The sequence below is a fragment of the Battus philenor genome, unplaced genomic scaffold (assembly GCF_028537555.1).
Source record: "Battus philenor isolate CCGP_79_NKW_IND1 unplaced genomic scaffold, ilBatPhil1.0.hap1 SCAF_8, whole genome shotgun sequence".
Taxonomy (NCBI): domain Eukaryota; kingdom Metazoa; phylum Arthropoda; class Insecta; order Lepidoptera; family Papilionidae; genus Battus; species Battus philenor.
Window position 1 is genome coordinate 5,456,631 of NW_027181748.1, and position 17,501 is coordinate 5,474,131.

The 17,501-nt window shown below is 30.9% G+C and overlaps 3 protein-coding genes across 4 annotated transcripts; 1 reads left to right on the plus strand and 2 right to left on the minus strand.

Annotated features, from left to right (window-relative positions):
- Positions 1-23: 23 nt before the first annotated feature.
- Positions 24-1,925, minus strand: LOC137931542 (3-oxoacyl-[acyl-carrier-protein] reductase FabG-like). Of its 2 annotated transcripts, none has more exons than XM_068774967.1 (2): positions 1,847-1,925; positions 24-902 (listed from the first exon to the last, which is right to left on the minus strand). In XM_068774967.1, the coding sequence occupies exon 2, from the start codon at positions 895-897 to the stop codon at positions 124-126; it is 774 nt and encodes a 257-aa protein (XP_068631068.1). In that variant the 5' UTR covers positions 898-902; positions 1,847-1,925; the 3' UTR covers positions 24-123. The 2 variants fall into 2 exon arrangements, with proteins under 2 accessions (XP_068631068.1, XP_068631067.1); XM_068774966.1 differs by having other exon boundaries at positions 1,839-1,925.
- Positions 1,926-2,511: 586 nt separating this feature from the next.
- On the plus strand, positions 2,512-9,803 carry LOC137931543 (dnaJ homolog subfamily C member 8). Its single transcript, XM_068774968.1, has 6 exons — positions 2,512-2,690; positions 3,347-3,538; positions 4,910-5,038; positions 5,676-5,783; positions 6,772-6,906; positions 8,783-9,803. Exons 1-6 carry the CDS (start codon positions 2,634-2,636, stop codon positions 8,900-8,902), a joined length of 741 nt encoding a protein of 246 aa, XP_068631069.1. The 5' UTR covers positions 2,512-2,633; the 3' UTR covers positions 8,903-9,803.
- Positions 9,804-10,804: 1,001 nt separating this feature from the next.
- LOC137931865 (uncharacterized) lies at positions 10,805-12,556 on the minus strand. The gene is made up of 3 exons (XM_068775375.1): positions 12,481-12,556; positions 11,230-11,344; positions 10,805-10,922 (listed from the first exon to the last, which is right to left on the minus strand). The coding sequence occupies exons 1-3, from the start codon at positions 12,554-12,556 to the stop codon at positions 10,805-10,807; spliced, it is 309 nt and encodes a 102-aa protein (XP_068631476.1).
- Between the last annotated feature and the right edge of the window lie 4,945 nt (positions 12,557-17,501).

Consider the following 17,501-nt stretch of genomic DNA (forward strand, 5'->3'; position numbering starts at 1 on the left):
AATATCACATTTAATACTTTCGTAATTCCTTTATTGATTAATTAAAAAATAAACACGTAAAAATAAGAGTATTTTATTTCAAGTATACAATACAAATTTAGATAAAAACTTATAAACAGCTGCTTAGCGAGGACACATAGCATGACGGCCTCCATCCACGGGCAGAGTGGCACCAGTGATATTACTTGCTGCATCACTTGCTAAAAATATTATAACTGACGCTACTTCTTTACTATCACCTGGTCGCCCCAGCGCATGGGTCGCACTACACGTTTTGAGAAACTCTTCATACTGCTTCTCATTCATACTAGATTTCATATGTATTCCTGTCGTTATCACGCCAGGATTCACTGCATTTACTCTCACACCTTTCAATGCTAACTCCAATGCCGTGCATCTCGTTAACTGGTCCAAAGCAGACTTGGATATACAATAAGAAAGAACATTAGGGAAAGATCTCATTCCAGCAACGCTCGATACATTTACGATAGATCCTTTAGTTTTGATAAGGTGAGGAACTGCTAACATTGTCAAATAATATGGACCTCTTACATTAGTGGACATGACTCTATCGTATTGCGCCAAATTGGTCGTTTCAATTGTACCACTTTCTAGTATTCCAGCGTTATTGACAAGAACATCGAGTTTACTAAACTTCTCTATTGTTTTTTGTATAATTTTTTCTATATCAGCCTCTACATTCATGTCAGCAATGACGATCAACGGTTTCTGTTTACCTTTAGAACCATCTTCACATTGTTTGCCAACTTTTTCAAGATTTTCTTTGTTCCTTCCAGTAATTACTAAATTAGCATTAAGTTTGGCAAATTCTATAGCAGTTTCTGCACCGATTCCCGAACTGGCACCGGTAATTAGTACTACTTTATCCGTAAACATTTTACCTAATGACAAACGACAGCGTTAAAAAACATTTATTGTCCGCAATGGAAAATATAAAGAGATCTTTATCGCTAAATAAGTGATAAATTATGATACAATCAAAAACTATCAACAAAACTCTGAAGAGGACAGTCCTTATTTACAAAAATATTAAATATCATCATCATTTCAGTAGTTGCTGGACATAAGCCTGCTAGATTATCGGCCGCTCCAACCACCGCTACCGCACGTGATCTTTTTTTTAGGCGTACATCTCGCCGCGCAGCGGTTTTCGTCGCTCTATAATGTAAAAACAATATGTGTAAACATCTATTACGCTCACGTGATTAACTGGTTTTGCACCTGTTACTAAAGGAATATTAATGAGCTCTGTGAACTTAGCCAATTTCTTTTTTAGAAAAAGAAGTCTCAAAACTAGAAATTAGGGGCCCCCAAGAGTGACCTTTACTTGGCCTGTTACTCGTACATACGTTTGACATTCTGATTCGACGATGTCTGGGAAAGGCGAACCTCAGCTCGGACTATGGAAGTACTCAATAAAATCAAGTTGATATACGCGTAGAATTTGGAAAAATTAAAAATAACCAAAAATCCATGCAAAAATTCTTAGTTTACTTTATAATATTTAAGTGCATATATTTTTAGTATGCTGCAATATCCGTTATATTATGTATAGCGACGATTTAATAGGTTATCAAATAAGAAAAGAAAGCATGAAGATTTAATTTACCATTCCCGCATACAAATTTGTAAATAATATTTTCAGAAATTATATTTTTTCTTGTATACAATAAAAGAGGGGACAAAAAATTTGTAAATAACTAAGACAAAATCTTATGTCTTTGAAGAAAGATTGATTGAGTAGTCCAAAGACTTTTTGTGTATTTTTATACAAAGATATATGTAGCGGTACATTTTTATGTAACATTTTAACTTACCAACGCACCTTAAGTTTTATTAGTTTTGTTTATTTAATAGCAGGAATATATTATAAAAAATAGATAACACAAATTGCAGACAGAGTAGAGTAAAAGACAAGCGCGATATGACCTTGTATGTTAACTATTTGATGACGATAGCAAAGAAGAAATATCAAAACGCATCTAATCAATGTTTACATTGATTTTGACATTGCACCACAGATAATAATATTCGCTTATACTATCCACTGTTAAATTGTTAATCATTTTTTAAATTATTATTTTCCAAAAATTATTTAAAATATAGTGCCAAAAAGTATTTTTTTCTATTTTAGTCTAGTGAGTAAAATAGGACATATTTAACAACTACATATTACACAATGTACTATTTTAAACTACTAAATTTACAAATTTTTAAGTTATTTTTAATGCAAAAATGGTGATAAAAATGTTAACTAATTGTTAACACTTTTATTTATTCTTTAATAAAGCGATAAAAATAATTATTAGTTTTATGAAAGATAAATAAGTAAATTTATCAATCGTTATCAATATCAGCTTTATTCAACAATAGCTTAATAATTTTTGATATAAAATAATTTTAAATCTCTCTACTCTGTGGTTATGTATATTTGTAGTCTGTATTTTCCTTGTTTGGAAGTCTATTAGTTAAGGCCTACTTCTAAAAAAGCATAATTGTCAAAAAATACATCGAAGCATTTTGTTTATTAACGAGCGTTTTAGTGATATTAACAAATGCTGTGTTTGTGACTGCAATAAAATATTTAACAGGATTTTTTAAAACATCTTAAAATGACATCCATACCATCTACAGCAAAGGATAAATCGTTCGATGAGTTTTATACGGAGGTATAATAACCTATTTCCTTCTTTTTATTTCTATGTTAAGTAATTAATAGTTATTGCTTAATTGGAAAACGTTGATGTTGTCTCCACTTTAAGACCGTTACTTTTGTTACAACCAACATTGAGGACATTTAAACATTAACGATTTAAAGTTAAAAATTGGTAACCATTGGAACCATAGTATGAAAAAAAACGTCTGTATAAGTGTTTCAAAGATCAGGCGTGTAGCTTTTACACAGCTCATTTGTTTTATCATTGCATTTGGAACACTAGAATCCAAAAAGTGTCATTGCTGTGTTCCTTAAAAATTTTCAGCTACTTTTTTAATTTTACTTTACATGATAATAGTAATGATGAGTTATAGAAGGTAATTGGAAAACGGTGTAAAATCTTTAAAGTTTTTAATAAAGAAATGTCTTGATAGTACAGTGATCTGGGACACAGTAAACATTAAATTATTTTTTTTTTATTCCATTACACAATAAACCATTTTTAGTTACAGTGTGCCATACATTAATTGATAGCATACAAGCTTAACTCACACTTCTTTATAGGTTTTACAACTTTATCCAATTAGCCTATGTATAAAACAAAGAAAGTTAAATTGTAAATATATGTATAATACATGAGAAAACTTTATAAATGATTGTTATTATTAGGTAAAAGAGATAGAGAAAAGGGATTCTGTTCTCACACCAAAGCAACAACTAGATAGGCTCTTGCGTCCCGGGTCAACCTATTTCAATCTTAATCCATTTGAAGTACTACAAGTTGAATGTGATGCAACTCTTGAAGAAATCAAAAAGAAGTATCGGAGACTATCCATTCTTGTTCATCCTGATAAGAATATTGTAAGTTAAATGAATTATTTGTTACTTTAATATCTTTATTATTTAATGCCTTCAATTTTTTTTTGGAAAATATATTGGCCAAACTAAAGGTTATTTATATATATTAAATAGATATCAAGTAGAATTTAACCTCTTCAACATCATTTTCTGATGTATATATTTAAACTTGCATGAAGGTCATTTAAACATATAAAATAGGCATATTTACAAATAACTGTGCCATAATCTCTCTTTACTATGTACTTACTAAATCATGTGGATGATTATTTTCTTTATTTCCATTAAACCAAATTAAAAAGAATATCTTGTCGTACCTAGTCATGTAGTCGAGACGGTGATCCCCGTCAATATTTCATTTTTATCCACAGATGGCAACGAAAGCGTATCACAGAGGTCCCGTTGGCGCCATGCTATAGGTAAGGTATGATAAAGAACAAATGCATGGATGAAAGGAGATGACCAAACTATGGAAACTATATTTAGTAACAAGGGTGATATTTATAGCAAATAAATAACTATAATGGGATTTTTTATTTAGTATTGTAATAGATCATAATAAACATGGATGCTTTTTGTGTATAAGGTTAACAGGCGGGGAACAATTATGCACTACTGTCAATATTACACTCTTGTTCAAAATTGTTATATAACTAATAATAATTCTTTAATTTTTTCAACGTTATCCAAAGCGTTGCAGAAGAACAATACTACTAGCCTTTGGGATTGCCTTAAATACAGCTTATCATTGGTCACAATGTCGATGAATTTCTGTAGGATTCTAATATATTTTCTCAAAATACTTACAAATACAATAATTATTTTAGAAATAAAAATTATGTTAATCCATATAGATAGAGAATGACTTTGTAATCAACATAGCCTTTGTAAAAAAGGGTAAAATCAATATAACTTGATTATTATTGATTGTCCTGTAAGCTTTTTCTATTATAACAGTTTAACTAAGTAGCAAAACACAAAAAAAGTTGTCAAAAGCTTCTAATCATGTCCCTGGTTTTTTTTTTATGAAAAATAATGAATATTTGGAACTCTGTATTAAATTTTGAAAACCTGACCAAAAATATAAATCATGTTTTGTGCAATATGGAAATATTTATGAAATAAATCTAAAGCAATAGGGTGATCTATTCGGTGAGATTTTATTTAAAAAACATTAAAAATTATTGTCAACAAAGTTTATCTTGATTAATATTAATTAAATAAGATAAACATTGATGTGTATCATATTAGTTAACATTAGCTAATGAGAATTATTTATTTTTGACAAAGTTTATAATTCTAATCTTAACAGAAATGGTTTTTAAGAAACATGTAAGTAAGATGGTAACTGTCAATATTTATTTTTATTTACAGGATGATCCCGAAAGGGCTCAGCAAGCTTTCGAAATTGTTAATAGATCTTGGAAGATATTGGAAAATGAAGATACCAGGAAGAAATGCTTAGATGTATATCAGGAAGCAAAAGAAAGAACTGACCATATGGTAACAATCATTTGTCTATATATATATATATATTGGTCTTATTGTGGGCGTGTTAAAGCAGAAGTGACAATGATTATAGATAAATAAAAAGTTATTGCCGAATGTATTGCAAGTGTGAAATAATGAAAGATTAACAAATTGGATTTTTTTTCATTAATTTTTTTAAATAATACCTGAATGTAGTAATTGTTTTTTTTTTTTAATTTTAAGAGTTTTAAGGGAATACAGTGAAAATGGCGACAATCTTTTTTCCATTCAAACTACAGACTAAATTTAAAGTTCTGTCCCAAGATGAAAAAGGCATGTTAACAATTAAATCTTGCAAAGTAGTAAATTTTATTTTGTAAGTAAACATAGCTTGTTAAGATAAACAATTTATGAATATATTAATCAAATTAAAATATATTTAGTCTTTTTTCAAGTCTATTAAGGCAATTTATTAATAAATGTTAGACTTAGAAACTCACAATGTTTATACTATCCTGAATATAACATGGCAATTACATTTTAGTCTCCATAGCAGATAATTGTGACACCTAGGTGACCTGATTAGGAGACCCTAAGTTTATTGTGCAGGCTCAAATAATTATTAAATGTCTTTTCATGTAATATTTTTTTTAAATATTATTGATTTCAGATAGAACAGAAGCGCAAGAAATTCAAAAAAGAAGGAAGACTAGCTGAAGGAATACCAGAAGATGACCCTGCAAAATATAAGCATGCAGTCTATGTTATGACAATGAAGGTATTTTAATATAACCTATACATTTACGAAATTTGTTACTATTGCTGCAGATATAATTTTTATTGCTTCAAAAGTCTACATGTGTTTCTATTTATGAGGCTAATTAAATGTGTGCTAAGTTTTTGAATATGCAATGCAATCAAACATATATTGTATATACAATATAGCACTTAGTTTATGAACACCAATGTTCCAATTCCTTACTTTTTATTATTTTTATAATAATAATTATAAACTAAAAAAATAGACTACAATTTTTTTTAAAAATTTCGCTTTTTTTAAGTTTACGACACTCGCGTTTTTAGGCTGTATCTCACTCAATTTTCCATCAAAAAATCCTTAAACTATATTGTCTACACAATAGTAGTAGCTGTTTTTCGTTAATTATAAATCGGATTTTCATTCTCTCTCTCTTTATTTATGCATTAAAAGTCGCTTTTATATTATATTATATTGCATACGGAGACTGGCACATATACTTCTCTGGATTTTTTTACAAGATCAAGTCAGGGACCAGGATCACCATGGACGTTCAACATTGTACCTAGAATTGGCATGTTGAAGTAGCAGTGCTAAGGCCATATAACTCACAGAACAGCCAGTCACTAAAGCCTTAAGGTTCTGGAGTAAGGACAGATGGGCAAACGCATTGTAGGACATCCCCCGGAATTCTATGGGGAAGGCCTAAGTCCAGCAGGTCACATCCTACATCTGAAATAATGATAATGATTCTAATTGTAGCAGAAATTGTCAATTTTTCTTGATCTGTTATACTTCACAATTATAGTCGAAATCTTTTTTTACTGATGCAGTGAACTCTTGCTAATTAATTCGGTTCTCCGTAGTATTATCGCAATGATAAACACAAAGTATAAAGGAACGGAAAAGTTTAAGAAATTTGTAAAAAATTGCTAGCGGTGCCAGGAATGAATCTGTGTTAAGATTATGATAACTCCAGATGAATATGTACTTAATGTTTAATTTACAGCTTTTCGCGGACATGGAACGCAAACGGCAACATTTGGAAACTAGAGATATGGAAGAGAGAAAAAGGAAGCGCGAAGCTGAAATAGACCAGGAAGAGCAGATGTCGCTTGAGAAGGAGTGGGCGAAAAACTTTGAGGTAAATTAAATAGATTTGTAAAGTGTACTTACAACTTGATTACATAAAACATTTAAACATTTTAGGCAGGTATTAGGCGGACCAGAAAGTAATGTTGCTTTCTCGTTAAATTCACATAGCTACTTTTTTAACCAGTTTTATTTATATACCTTTGTTATCAACAACCTTTTGCCATCTAGTATATAAATTTTCAATGCAGGAGCGGTAAAAATCAATCGATTTTTCTGTAAAATATGTCGACATAAACGATTATTGTTAAATTTCGGCCTCCCTAATAGATAAATTCATGTAAATTAAAAAAAATCCTTGTAGTACCCATTTGATTAGGCGCATCAGGCAAAAATGTTAGTTTCAGCCAAAATTAAATGTGTCAGATTTTTCCTCATTATTTATACATAGATTGTGATTAGGATGATTTATACATAGACTTATCAAATCATGGCTAGCATCTTTATGTGTATATATGTGGATAAATATTCTTTCAAAATTTATATGCGCCAATTAAAATGTAAACTTAAACAAAAACAACACCCCCATTTACCTTTGCTATCACAACTGCCCACCCTTAAAAATTTAAATGGCATGATCACTCCTTGTAGACCATGGATGCACAGACCGCGGCCCGCCGGTCGAATACTAGTGGCCCGCCGACAGTGAAAATAATGCTCTCGTAAATTCGAAAAATATTGAATTCTATTCCAGAATATAACCACAAAAAAATTAATTACCTGTACCTCTGGCGGCCGGTCGGCCATCAGTTCATGATTTGCCCGAGTGGCCCCTACTCTTAATAAGTCTGTGCAACCATGTTGTAGACATATGATATATCATTTCCATATTTAATTTACTAAGTTGATTGTGCAAAAACCACTTATATTCAAGTTTTTGTTACATTTCAAGAGTGTAGGAGAGTAGGAGAATTTTAATAAAACAAACTCTTTATAATTTATTCAAATAATTTCAAAATCAAAATTTTGACATTATTTTATTCAATAATAGAGGATTATTATTTGACAAAAAAAACATCAATTTTATGTCTGTAAAAAGTTTAAAATCCATGAAAGTAATATTTTTTTTTATTTATACTTTATTGTGCACCAAAATAACAATAAAGGTAATTGTACCAATTACTAGTAACAATATTGTTAATTTTAATAATAATGATACTTTCTCATTCATATATTGTTCTACTTAATACTTTGTGTATTTTTTATATGATGGTTGGCACTGCTCCCAAACAAGTTTCCAAAAGATGGGTAGCAGCGTCTGTCAAACGTGGCAATTATGATACTAAATAACTTTGGGACGAAGCCTGATCCTTGCAGTAGGCGTCTATCAGCTGAACAAAAATGAAACCATGTCTCCTATAAATGTTTTAACGGAAACTTAAATTATCAAACAAAATTTCAAGAAACGTTATTCACTCACACGTTATCACATTTCATTATTTATAAATGTTGAAGTATGAATTGAATTTGAAGTAAATTAAATTTGAAGTAACTTTAAAAATTAAAATTATGTTCTACTTTAAATTAGGATAGTACCTTTTTATAAAGTTGTAACTTTTTATACCATTCAAAACAAACAAAACTTTCTTTGATATTCATTATTATTCAAAAGCTCTTTGCACAGTCATATTTTGACGGTTCCATCCAGTCCTTCATTATTTTACAATGCTTACTTTAAAAAACGAGTAATTAAAAATTGAATATTAATAAGATGCTTCATCATAAAAAACTGAATTAAATTATCATAATAATGTTTTTGTAATGTAATATAAAACATTTTAATCTATTGTATGAAAATTTTAGTGATTGAATATCGGAAGATTGGATGACATAGACTCAGTTTAAAACCAATTATTTTAATCTTTCAGGAATCAAGACAAAACAGAGTAGACAGCTGGAAGACCTTCCAGTCTGGCAGTAGCAAAGAAAAGAAGAAGAAGAAGATAATGGGCTTCAAACCACCGAAACCCAAACCGGAGAGCAGATAACAAGTTTTAACTAGGATATCTACTTTATAACATTTGAATTTTCAAGTCTATACAAATTGATATATAGTAAAATTTAAATCTACAGTTTGCCTTTCTTATATTATGACAGTGTTATCAATGAATTCTTGGGGACTGTTCATAAAATGCTTCACCTGAAATTTTATTCTTTTGAATCCACTTTTCACATCATATTACAATTTCTGTCATCCACCTTTTTAATACGATTTAGCTATTAATAAATTTTTAATTATAAATAAAAAAGTAGAGGGTCTATGGTATTTTTTTAACGAAATCTTTGAATCATGTGTAATAGTTATACAAAAAAAATAAAATAAAAATGCAATTTAAATAAGTCGGGAAATTTAATGAGTTTTTATAATAATAGAGAAAATATTAGAGTAATAAGTGTCACCTTTTATCTCTTGAAGTGGTCCCTCTCTACAGAGCGGAGGTATTTTATGAACAGCCCATTGTGGAAATCATAGAATTTAATTGACAATTAAAATTGATTATGTAGAATAATAATACAAAATGCACCAATAACTAAAATATAGTGTATAAATAATATTTGCTTTTTCCCTATCTCCAAAAAAATGATTTATATTTATTATTAAAACTCATTTGTAATTTGTATAGGTTTGAGATAAATTCCGTATCTAATTAGTTTTTCGTGGTATGGCCACAAGTGTAGTTTAATTTAGTTTTAACAAGCCTAGTGATATTTGCAGTCTCAATAGATTGCAGTTGCATGTTTAGCATGTAAGCGGTTGTTTCCATTTCCCAGAACTTTGACATTATCTTTTAAAATGAATGCGTGTATTGTGATACTCCACAACAAATATGTCATCATTGAACCATTTACACACTTGTAAATTTTATCTATATTGCATAAATACATCTCAAACTATCACATTTGTTTTATTTTCAAATCACACTAGTGACTGGAAGTGTATTTAAATAGAGAAATGAATTTTTTTATTAATTTTTTGGATTAACAAGTAAATTAAGTTTACAATAATGCAATCATTGTTGATATTGAATAAAAAATAAAACAGTTTAAAATTAAGTTAAATAGCAAAGAATGTAAGTTCATCACTAGATTATTTGTGAAGCGAGACCTAAGTATTGTTTAATGTTTGGCGTTAAACTGGCTTCACTAAACTTGTTTAGACCAATAGCTCGCTTGCATACGGTACTCGGTGATAAATATTGCCACATTGCCGCACGACTGACAAAACGTCACATAGGTAGTGTGGGACAGAGATAATGCTCTACTAAGCCGAAATTAGCCGATTGTCTCTTTCCAAAGGTCGTTGTGCAATATTTATCGCCGAGTACTGTACGTGATAGTAATTTTTTTCTTACTATTACTTAAAAGTCTACGCATTAAACACCGCGTTCTAAGGTTTAAGATACCTCTTCCATTATATCCTTTTTAAATAGTAAACAAATCTATGAAATCGAAGGTCTTTGACCAGTATGTGTTGCAGGTGATGATTTATGGATCTGGGATGTGGTCGTTTACGATGCTTATAAGGTTCAAAGTCACACAGAGTAATGATAGGCTCTACTCGGAGCTTCGCTGCGAGATCCGAAGAAGAAGCAAGGTCATCGATGGTTGAAGAATCACTCGAGTGACAATGGGCGACGCACAACGCTCGTGAAATCAACGTCTGTTGGGGTCGAAAGGTTCTCACGATACGACCACGAACCGGTAGACGCGAGTTGGGCAGGGCGCCCACTGGGTGGAAACGATATTGTGGTATATATACGGATGCGGGCGGCGCAAGACCGATTATTATGGCGATATTCAGCCGAGGCCAATACGTTGCAGAAGGCATTTATAGGCTGACATGATAATGAAACAAAAACAAAACACTTGTTAACAGTTTATTAAAACCACTAATCAGCTTCAACACACTCGTCCACCATATCGCTGGGCGGCCCTGGCTGCTTTGGCGGTCCCCAATTCAGATACAGACTTTCCGTATATATTGCCATGCCGAAAGAAAATAGCCACCTATAGAAAGAAATAATGTTTAATTTTTTAATCCTGTGTTTAAAATACTAGTAAATTTTTAATTAATTACTAATATTCAATTTAAATTCGTTATTAAAAGGAAAAAAATAAAATTACACCGAACTTTATAGGTTATGTAAACGTCAAAAAAAATCATGACGCGTTAACTTTGAAATATTCGTTGTATAATTTCTGATATTTTCAACATTTAAATTGAATACCTTTACCTTTGCATAAAAACGTTATAAAATGTAAACGCTTTAAAACGTTTAAGATGAATTATTAAAAAGTCAAAAGTTCCACTCACCAAGCAATTGCCATCGCTAAAAGCTTAGTATACCAAGATTGCTTCTGTGCATACCACGGCTCCCACGGCAAGCAGGGCACGGGTAACTCGTTCATGTGGGCGTCACATCGCAGTTCTGAAAATATTATATGTTATTACCCATTTTACAAAGAGTAAATACAGATAAGTTAGTAATTTCAATAAAACATCTAAAACCATTAGGTTTTTTGCTGACGGTGAGCCTTATAAATAAGACAAAGGTTACCCGGAGAGCAATGGAAAGAGTTATGAAGAGATCCGCAGAAGAACGAAGATTACCGACGTAGCTCGAAGAATTGCCCGTCTGAACTAGCAATGGGCGGGGCATATAGTTCGTGCAAGCGATTGCCAATGGGACTAAAATGTGCACGAATAGCGAGCACGAGCTGGTGGACACGGCATGGATAGACCCTCCCCACTAGGTGAACCGACGTCATGGTTAAGGTACGGCAGCGCCAAACCTGTCATCGTGGAGATATTTAGGTGAGGCCTATGTCTTGCAGTGAGCGTCTATTAACTGAAAAAATACTTTAAAGGATATTACTTATTTATTCCACAAAATTAAAGTCTACGCTTAATGCACAAAGTATCTCTTAGTGTTTTATTTGAATTTAGTTAACACAAAGATAATGATAACAAAAAGAATGCATTGTTTTTTACTTTGACAAATTTGGGATTTAGATTTGGGACAGGTATTTAATTTATTTATTTTAACGAGGGACTAACAGCTGTCGACAATTACATAAAGAAATTGGAAGTCTTCACTTATAGTATATTTTAAGTTATAAACATTCCTATTGACAATTTACAAACGTTGCTAAAAAGTTATAGATTAAACACCTTCTCCACCGTGAAACGTTGGTTGAAAAAAGGATCAATATGCCTTACAGTAGGCATCTATGGGCTAAAACATACAAACGAACATAGAAAAGGTACTTAAACTGAATAATAAATACTTCGCGCGATAACAGTGTATTAAAGCAATGGTAACAAAATCAAGTTTATACACTATTAACGTAGTGAGCCATGTAAGTCGGAATAAATAAAGCCAAAACTTTTTTGTTGTTATTTTATAATTAAAAAGTCGTAAAATTTAGACGAAAGTGAGTGAAACGAATTTGCAAGCTACATTACGGACATGGTTTAAATGAGCTATGTTCCAGGCACTTATCCCCAAGCTAACTACGCTCTTTTCTATTGCCTTTGTAAGTAAATAAGTTTAATTTTACTCGCCTGGTTTATTAGAGTATTTTCGGGTTTTGAAAAATCCAAAAAATTGTCGTTGTAGTGATGATATCATCGATCGCATCGTGGTAAGCGTACAATAAACGTTACTTTATCTGGAAGACAGTCGGTTGCTAGGAAACCTAGTTTAAATTTTAATAATTTTCATGGTTACTAAGCCTTAATGATAAACAGTAAATACTTAAACTCTTTTTATAAAAGTTCATTGTAATATTCTCAAGGAAAAGTCGAACAGTTGTTTTTTAAGAAAAGAAGTAAATATGTAATACTTTTGTATTTAATAGCGCCACCTAACGGCACATAAACAAAACATTTCTATTATGTTTCATCAAGTTTCTGCAGTTATATTAAAAAGTGAACGCTAGATGGCGGAAGATGTCAGAGTTTGTTTGACACATTTCATAAGGACTACATTTATACACATGAGCACCGTTATATTTATTTATTAACTTAAAAAGATGCATTAAAATAGTTCAATAAAGCATAATTAAAATTAAAAATTCGGTCGTACCTGCGTATTAGGGGTTTAGCAACATTCATTTACGAAGCTCTTGTTTCATTTTGCTTCTGTATCCGATGAGTATGTGATAATAGAAAAAAAAATAATTTATTTAAAATAAGCAGTATTTTCATATAAGAAAAATGTTTAAGGATAATGTTTACAATTTTCTATTTATTTATAAATTTATAATGTGTTGTATTAATAACATTCTTATAATTTTTTTTTGTTTTAACCGCTTAAATCTTACTATATATAAACACCGATTACAGTCATTTTAATACGGAGACTTATGTTTAATTTTAATAATAAATTTATTTGTAAAAGTTGGCGATTAAATTAGATTCTGATAAATAAAATTTGCTTTAATTAACTAATACACCGGTATGGTTAGATTCATAATGATATAATAAATAAGTTATCCAATATTAGTATCTTATAACGAATGTTCATTACATCCGTGGACAAGACATAAAGTCATCAAAAATAGTTCGTGGGGACTATAAAAACTTCAAATAATAGACTCATAAAAAGTTTTATCGCAGTATTAAGTCATTCTTAACTAAGTTTAACTATAAAATAATATTGAACTCGTTGGTAAAAAAAAGGTTACATTATATTAAAAAAATTGTATTATATCCTGCCAGAAGTAAAAGGAAAAGAATGATGTTTTAATAATTTGTGTGAATTATTCTAAATTGTTTAAATATCATTATTATTTCAGATGTAGGATGTGTATTGCCGACATAGGTTTTCTCCATAGATTTTCAATAGGACCAGTTGCACTTGCAAGCTCCATGCGCCGGCTGTCCGTTCTGTGCACTGTATTGCGTACCTACTTCCACTTGCCAATCCTTTGGACTATATCGATTACTTTCTTTCTTCTCATTTCTAATTAGACATCTTGAAGCCATCTCGGGCATAGTCCTCTCTGTGACTCGTTGAGCGTCTGAGAGTTAACCAATAGAGTGATGACTTACACCAATGAAACGTAGATCACGTCATCACTGGCACACATTGATCGTAGACTTTCATATTAAGCCACTGAGAGGGTCAAAGAGGATTATAAAATTTTCAAATTCAAAATCTGCTTTTTCAAATAGGTATTAACAGATACTTTTATATCATCGACCATTTTTACATTATAAGTAATAATATATCACCGGCTCGGAATGTTTATCTACTGAGAAGTGCCGACTAAAAACTCAACGGTTGCTTTTTTAAAAATGATTTTTTTATGTGTAGATTATAATAACAGCCATGTAAATAAGTCATCAAATCAAGTTTCACAAATCTAAAAAAAAACCCTTAAACAAGATTATAAACCCTTATAAAAGAGATTTTTTTTAAATTTTATGGTTTAAAACTGAGAAAAGGGAAGTCTTAGATATCTCGTGAATCTTTATTATATTTGTGTAAACTGAGACCCATGAAGAATTTTTAAAATTATTGAAGATCAAATTTTGGCGTTACGAGTTTATTTTTATTTCTTGTATTTATCATGTGTCTGTCACTATTTTTTATATTAGGTATTAATTTTTGGGCAACTTAAGAATATTTTTTAATTATATAGAGTACAAACCTCTATAGATATCTTTCAGGAAATCTCAAGCTTTTCAGTTATAAATAGCCCGCACAGGTCTTACTTTTAAATAAATATAGATTTATTCGCGTCGGGACTATCCTATAATAAAATACCACAATACAAAATACTTCGAATATAACTAAAATATACGAGTCAAGATTAACGTCCGATGATTGTAAGCAGTTATGTTGAACTGAGTGATCAACAAAGGCTTCCGATGCTAAACGCTTTGGTTTCCATTCAAAGATTATAACCGCTTTTAGAGTTGACATAGATTTAATAACGGAAAAGAAATAATTTAGGCATACATTTGGCATAATCGCCATATATTGATTGTTTACGAGCGTATCAATATGTTAAACTGGTTACTTATTATTAAAAGTTAACTTTCTTGAGAATCTAGTTTACGGGACTCTCGACGGGGTCTACGGGATTCTCTACGCGTTCTACGAGACTCTCGACGGGGTCTACGGGACTCTCGATGGGGTCTACGAGAGCGTGACAGAAAAATAGGGGTTGTCAATTCGTAAGGAGGTCTACGAATACTTAACTGCTTTCAATATGGAAGAACTTATTATATTGGCATGACTTCACATATTTTAAGAAGTAGAGCAATTGTTACTTGTAAAATCTTGAAATTTCTATATTCAATAGCTGCAAGGAATCCACCGGAAGCGGTCAAATAGATTTGATGAGAAAAAAAGTTTTAAAGAAAGTTTGGCAAGCTCTGATTTAAATAAAAATCAAATATTTATAATACGGACGTATTCTGTATTAGGTTAGGATTGAATATTATAATTTTGCTACAATCCATTCAGCTTATTGTCAAGTGCAAACGACGCTTACGGAAACTTGCGACCGATGTCTGTTAGAGATAGTTTGATGTTGCAAATTATCTTTGACAGAATTATTTAATATTGTGTTTATATTTCATGACTTAACATAACAATATATCATTTTTCATTCATTATTTTCTTGCTAATTTAAATATATCATATGGTTAGAGGTGTATATTCTTAAAAACGTAGATGTAATGCATTTGTCGGAAATAAGCTTTTACATAATCACCCGGTATAAACTAATAACTCTGACAAGTGTTACTTTAATTAAAATTTTCTGTTGGAATGCAACAGGCCTTATTACTTCTGGCAGTACAGTTTGTAGTAACAAGTAGTAAACTATAATAAATTTAATACACAGCAAGCCGAATTTTGATAAAACTTTTGCTTATTATATCATCATTAAGTTATTTATGAAATCATACCTAATTCGAGGGCTATACATTTAACCCTTTAAAGCTTTTACGGTTAAACCCTATCATTTTGTATATACTGTATATCATTATGTAGCCATTGCTGTTATTAATCAAACTCTTTCTTATTTACTTCTCCGTTCTCCTTTAAAAAGAGTGAACTAATTTACAGTTTGTCGATGAGGTAATGTATTGAAGTTGATACTTCCATTTTCACGATTAAATTCTCTCGGGAATATATTACTATAATAATAATACATTTAATGTTCTTTAAATTTTTAATTTTTTGAGTAGAGTTATAGACAGACACACAATCTTCTCCTGGCGGTACATGTAAAACAAAACGTATTAAGTTAAATTAAGAAATCCATTTTGTTAAGTTAGTTTTAACGGTTCTAATCGATTTTATAGTTTTTAAATGACCGTCGTTTGTGGGAGACTCTTAGACTTTCCCTGTCTTGGGTAGGTGAGGATATTATAACAATGATAATTTCTTCACAGAATTCTATTATTTACATCCCTATCTTAATATCGATTATTTTCGCTTATTTTATTCCTCACATATTTTTTCATTCCTTTTTATATTGGTCTTATTGGAAATCCATAGGAGAACGACATGTCCAGCTGTGAACGTGGCGTGACGCTACAGCTAAAATGATTATGAGGATGTTATAAGCGGCCATGTCTTTTTATACCATTAAAGGTTAGGAAGGTAAATGACATGCTTTTCATTCATTGCGACACTCGGTCGACAATATCTTATTTTAAAATTTCAAAGTACTGTATGAGTTGTGTTACGTACCATCATATTATTCGGATAGTGTAATGAACTATATATATACTATATTAATTATACTTGATTTTTAGCATTGTTTTAGTGTATTTATTTTGATGAAAAAATTATATCAGTTTGCCTCGCCTAACCGATCGCAAGTTTGGTTTTCGTAACAATAGAAAAAAAAAACCGGTACATTGCCTTTATGTTCGCCACACAACAATATAAGATAGTATGACTTATTATCCAAGTACTTTTAGTAACTATGAATTACAGGAGGCTTTCAAGCCGGAATAAAGTAATGCTAATATACTTTAGCGGTGACAGTGGACTCGTGAGCAAATAATGTGTAATTTTATTTTTAAAATGACACCACATTCGGTACGATGACCGAATGAGTTACATTGTAAAACAGAACTTGTCAGAAGAAGAATGTCAGAGCTACAGATGGCAGCACTAGTCACGTGTTGTATAGTAAATATCACAAAAAGGTATTTTATTAGACTAAAAAATAGTAAATATACAAAATAATGAAGAATTTTGTAAATTATGTAAGTCACTTACTACTTTCATGATTTAATATGCGGGATATTAAAGCTTGAGAAACAATCTGTTTAGTCTTGGACGCGCAGATGGTGCAGACTGGTGTTACGGACGGAATTGTTTTACAGGATTGTATATTATTGTATGTTATGACATAAGACCGACCGAAGTTGCTTTACTTTTTAAATCTTTTTTAAAGGTCTCAACGACCTCCGACCCTCCATCGACCAAAACTCGATAGGAAGGGTATGTTATAAGTGTGACTTCGATATAAAGTTGACGGACTGTAACTGTTTTGTAAGCGAATAAGCATACAGTATCGCAGACGTTTTGCTTTAGTATAAAGTTCTTTGTA